A 6,000-nucleotide genomic window follows, 5' to 3' on the forward strand; every position below is an offset into this window, starting at 1 on the left:
GATTTGTTTTTTCGTTTTAATCATGTCAACATTTAATTCAAGATGTCACATAGAGACCCTAATCCTGTCTAATTTACTATGTTGTCATGTAGATGTACTGTTATATTAGGCTTATAATAATGACTGACTTTGGCTTGGCTTTTTTTTTTGTGTTTGTATAAATAGTATTTATATGGTATAAGGAAAGATATCAGAGTAAACAAATATAGCTTTATATCTGATAATCGATTTTAGCATGCTGTTCACTAGAGAAATAGAAAATAAAGAGCTTTATCCATGATGCTGGTAAATGCTAAATTTATTAAAAGAGATGTTTGTTTGGCTCCTAAAGCTGAAGGAGTAAGGATAAGGTGTTAAGGAGAGGGGATATTTTAAAAATGATGGCATTAAACATGTGAGTGCACTCTGAGCGCCCCGGTAAAATCAACTTAAAAAGTGAGCTCAGCCGAAAAAGTAAATGTGCATGAGATTTCTCTGGATTGAAGGGCACATGTCAAGCAGAAATGGTTGAGGCAGGGTGGGGAGAGAAAGAGATGAAAGAGTGCACAAGAAAATGTCAGAGAGGACAGAGAAGGACAAAATGTTATGATGGAGGAATAAATGTCGAAAGGATTAAAGATGTGTGCGCTGTCTAGCTTAACTACATAATGTACCATTTGTGTAATGAGAAGAGTTCTGAGTTGATTTCAGTAGATTTCCAGCCATCTGTGGTCATAACTCAATGAGTGCAGTTTAGAGCAGCCTCAGTAGGTGGGTAGGATTCTTTAGTTCCTTCCTCTCTGGCTGTTCATACAGTGCAAGAAAAACTACAGGAATCATTCAGAGGAAAAAAAGTATTTTAGGGGGAGGACAGTAAACGAAAGGTCTTGAGAGTGTGCATTGTTATGAGCATAAGTAATGAGGGGCAAAACAGGATCAGGGAGGTGTGAGCTCCCAAAATCATGTTTTAGTTGGACATTACTAGAATTCTTGTCAGAAACAAACAAAAAAACTGATGGTGTTTGGGATATTTCTATATTGTATTCTATACTGTGTGAATTTTACTTATTATTATTCTTTTTTATTTTTAATGATCGCATGATTACTGTCCTGTACAGTGTTCAGCAGAACATTATTATTATTTCCTCTTTGTCCATTATATGAATAATGGTCGCTAAACTGTAGTGCAGACATTAATATTCTGATAAAGCCTCCTGCTCTAAAGTTGACTGTTAGGGAAAGTTCAGTGTATTACTCACTGAATTTATGTTTTATGCCAACAGCCTTTAAATGAGGCCTAATTTGGCTCTTCTCTAGAGGTGGGGATCTCTAAGGGTCTTAATATTTTAATTCCAACACACTAATCAGCTTCTTTATATATACACTACTGCATTATAATTTATAATATGACTGCTTTATACTAATAAAAATGTTCAAAACTAAAATTATGCCAACCACTAAAGCCATTTAAGTTTGCGATCAAACGTGAAAGTGGATAGATCCAAATTTTATCTTTTATTTACTAATATTTATATATACATATGTTTTAATCAAATAAGCATATGCGTTATATTTTCTGCCAGATTGCTATAATTTAAGTGAACAAAAGTATAGGAACAGATGTTTTAAAGCATCACCTTATTTTTGGTTGCATATTGATTGGTTGCATATCGTTAGGTTGCAGTAACCACATCAAGCCAGTATCCCACTGACATCCCCAAACTGTTGCATTATTCTTTTCATTATTGCTTTTCCAGGTTTATTCTGGAAAATAGTCTTTTTTGTAGTTGATCTAAACGACAAAATTCTGATCCATCATCTCATAATTGTATAACAGTGTTTACTTAACTATAACAGTATTATAAAAGTGGTATTTCATGTAATTAATCATTTATTTACAACAGACGATCATGGGTATTATTGTATTGGTATACAAAACCATTATGTTATACTCCATGTAGTGCACACACAAACACAGACTATTGTCAGAAGCGATTTTGGAATTTGGACCAACTAAATACCTGCACACTTATTTATGGTTCAATGAAGAAAATGTAAAATCTAGTGACATTTACAGTGACATCATTATATAAGTGCATGATTCAAAGTAAATAGTCATAAGTAAACGCTTAATCATTATCTTAAGCGTTGTCATTTATCTTTCTCAAAATACAGGCCACTGCTTATGAATTTATTATTTTTTCTTTTTCTTTTTGGCATCACTGAAAAAATTAAATCTGCTATTTTCCCTCTTTTCTCAGTGTAGTGACTTTCAACTAACACGTACACCTTTGCTAATTCATTACTCACTATTACACACCAGTTAGACCATCTGTAGTAGCAGATACCAGGATTTATTAAGCTTAATATCTTTAATTTGCTGGCCTGCTCCCTTTATGGAGAGAATGATTAGCTAATTATGTTCTTTGGGAGCAGATGTGACACAAATATAGATTTTTAAAGAGAGAAAATTAACTGGTGATTTTGCTGTAGTTCAGACTGATATCTGCAAGACGAACCCTGCAATTAATCCCCTGATTCACAACTCGCTTTTTTGCCTATGCAAGTACGCTTACCATATCATTTCTAAAGTGACAAATAGTACAGACTGAAATAAATATCTTGACATGAATAAGTGTACAGGGCCATGGTGAAGTGTTTTAAAATAGACGGAGAACTCATCTCTACTTCTGGCTGTTAGTATTGGGACTGGCAGTTCCTTTGCCATTGTATCACTGACAAGTTGGCAGCCATGTCACTGTGCGTCACCCTAGCATCACTTCTTCTCGCACATCTCTTCCAGTTCTCCTCCTCAGACACAGCTGAGTGTAGCCCGGGCTGAGGCAGGTGTCGATAACATTGCACTGAAAGACATGCTTAAGGCAGTGAAGAGTCTAACCTCTTCAAAACAGCCGTGTGTGCCATTGAACAGATAATTAACTTAATTGTCGGTTTATTTGAGTTGGGGTGTAATGATCCAGCGTGCAATAACTGATGAAAGTGAGAACGGAACATCTGGTATGCCTAGGACTGAGGCAGCCTGCCGCTGTTGCTCAAAGTTGAAATCAAGGCATTTCTATGGGAAAACAAAGCTGCTCAGTATTAGTGTGCACTAGAACCGTGATGTTTAATCAGCTTTGAGTGTGGAATAAAAATACCATGAAAGTGACCTTTAACTAGGGGAATATTTTGACTTGGAGGTGCTGACTGTTTAGTCTAAACAGAAAAACTGTTGCATTTTTTTCTGTTTAGTCTAAACAGAAAAACTGTTGCTTTTTTTTTTTCATTGTACAGGATTTGATAAAGCATAAAAAAGCAGATGTGGTAAATCCATATATTTGCATGCAAATGCTTGATTGTTAAACCGGTGAGCAGGCATTTTTCTTTAAGCTTATTTGCTCTCCCACTCTTGAATCTTTTTTTTTTCTTTTGGCCACAGTTCAGGCTTTGATTCAGCCCTGTCTTGAACTGTTTTGAATAAAAACCCGTTTAAGAGAGTAAGAAAAAAAATAGGTTGCTCTGGTTGGAGCATAGGGTTAAAAGTTTTTTTTTTCTCCCTCTCTTTTAAAACTGTTTATAAATGTATTTCAGGACAAACGTAAAGTGTATTGATCTGAGAGAAAACCACAACAAGGTAATGTCATCTGGGGTGCTTTGGCCTTGTTGCTTTGGAAGTACTCCATGTTTTTATTTTATTTTATTTTTTTTTTTTCCCTGGCATTTTCTATCAAGAACTGATTGTAACTGCTCCAGTAAATTTTCAGCCAAATATTTTCATTCAGTAAAAACATGAAGAAAGGCTTTTGTATGCCTCCCATGGAACCTGTGCTTCTGTTATCTTGCTGATAACTTGTGAAAACACTGCTCTGATGGCCTTGTCTGCCAGATCAAAATGTATTTCTAATGTCTCCTTTCATTTTTTTTCTCCTCTTACTTTGGCAGATTTCTTGCAGACCTGAGGTTACCCATCCTCCTCTTTCTCCTGCCCATCCAAGATGGCTTGCCATGAGTGCCACTCCAAACTGCCAGCCTGACTCTGCCCTGACTCTGTGATCTCCCTGAGAATTTTCCCCTGTGCACTGCTACAACGCCGCCAATTACCATTCCCATCTGTTGGCTGCCCTTCTCCCTGCTGCTCTCCCTGTCCATGGCTGCCTTGTTGGGATCTGTGTTCCTCTTGGTCCTACAGACATATGCTGCCCCTCCAGATTTTATCCAGATGTGGCCAAGTGTGCCAACCTCAGGCCCTGGATATCTGGCTAATGAGACAGTCACACCCTCTCTAGTGCCCCCACCTGGCACTAGCAAGCACCTCCCTCACAGCATCATTATCGGTGTCCGTAAAGGTGGCACACGTGCTCTTCTGGAGATGCTGGACATTCACCCTGAAGTAGCAGCAGCAGCTACTGAAGTTCACTTCTTTGACTGGGATGAAAACTACGGCAAGGGCCTGGAGTGGTACCGTGACCTTATGCCATATTCATACCCTCACCAGATCACCATTGAAAAGACACCAGGCTACTTCACCTCACCCTCAGCTCCAGCCCGTATCCGTGCCATGAGCTCCTCCATCAAGCTCCTGCTCATCTTGAGAGACCCAGTTGAAAGAGTCATCTCTGATTACACTCAGGTGTACTTCAACCGGCTGGAGAATCACAAGCCTGTGCATGCCATAGAGGACATGTTGCTCAGGAACGGGGCTCTTAACACACGGTACAAGGCCATTCAGCGTAGTCTCTATGATGTGTATATGAGAAACTGGCTCCTGCACTTCCCGCTGGACCAGATCCACATTGTGGATGGGGACACGCTGATTCATAACCCCTTGTTAGAGCTACAGAAGGTGGAGCATTTCCTGGAGCTGCCGCCACGGATAGTGGCCTCCAACTTTTACTTCAACCAGACCAAGGGCTTCTACTGTATCCGCAGCGATGGACGAGAAAGGTGCCTGCACGAATCCAAAGGGCGACCTCACCCTCCTGTGAACAGCACCGTTCTGGAGCAGCTTCGATCCTACTTCCGCCAGCACAACCACAATTTCTACCAGCTGGTCGGGCGCACTTTTAACTGGGGCTAGTGCAAGGGGAATAGCTGAGCCTCTCCCAGGTTCCTTGCCAGTAGAAAAAAAGTTCCTTGCCAACTAATAAAGTTATTGGCTGATTATCAGTAATATGTTGAGCAAGGGTGCAGATGGATGCCTTTGAAGTCATATAGTGACTGGAGAATAACTTTGCAATGAGAAAATTGTAATCGTTAATAAAATACTTCAACTAAAGATTTATAAAATGAATATATACAGTGGAAGCACCCCAGAGCTTTGATCCTCTATACTATAAACAAGTAACTAAAGGAAGACTGAAGCAAGCATTTTTGTGAACTCATTGGGGCTTTTCTTTTTCTTCATTTAATATTCTTGTACTTGATAATAAATGGTTTTGTTTCCAAAATTGGAACTCTGATATTCAGTGTTCTTTTTAGCTTCTTCAGCTACCTACTTTATCCGCAGGTGTTTTTTGTGTGTGCTGTGTGTGTGTGGGTGGGGGCAAGACAAAGATAGAGACACGCTATGGTATACGTTTGAAAAATACCAGGGAAGGAGATGAATATTATTCTCCAAAGCAGGTAGCCTGGAGCAATGCTTTAGAGGAACAGGAACCCTTAATAGGCTGAGACGTGGAAGTCAGTGCCTGCAGCCTCAAAATATGAATCATGAGAGTCAGCACAGATGTGCTTGCTGCACACATGATAAGGTACAAGGCTAGCTTGTTGCTATATGATATCAGACAGCTCTTTCTGAGCAGCAGTAAGTGAAGATGTTATTAACAACACTGAATTCATCCTTACACCTGAACGACTGACTCACTGAAACAGCCATTTTTGGATTCAAAAGCAGAGAAACTATTGTGTTTCTGTTTCAGGCCATCCATCATGCATAATGGGTTAAAAAGCACATCTTGCTGTTGTAATTGAAAAAAGCATTTTGATGAAATGTAGCCATCGTGATTCAAATGTGTGAATAAA

The 6,000-nt window shown here is 39.1% G+C and overlaps 1 protein-coding gene across 1 annotated transcript in view; it reads left to right on the top strand.

Moving 5' to 3' along the window:
• Positions 1–5,432, top strand: part of hs3st1l1 (heparan sulfate (glucosamine) 3-O-sulfotransferase 1-like1) — a 39,962-nt gene extending 34,530 nt beyond the window's left edge. Inside the window, exon 2 of the mRNA XM_046837865.1 lies at positions 3,922–5,432. Within this exon, the coding sequence (XP_046693821.1) occupies positions 4,127–5,056 (930 nt within the window). The 5' untranslated portion in view covers positions 3,922–4,126 and the 3' untranslated portion in view covers positions 5,057–5,432. The remainder of the gene's footprint in view (positions 1–3,921) is intronic.
• The last annotated feature ends 568 nt before the right edge of the window (positions 5,433–6,000 follow it).

This window comes from Silurus meridionalis, chromosome 2 (genome assembly GCF_014805685.1).
Source record: "Silurus meridionalis isolate SWU-2019-XX chromosome 2, ASM1480568v1, whole genome shotgun sequence".
In the NCBI taxonomy this organism is placed as follows: domain Eukaryota; kingdom Metazoa; phylum Chordata; class Actinopteri; order Siluriformes; family Siluridae; genus Silurus; species Silurus meridionalis.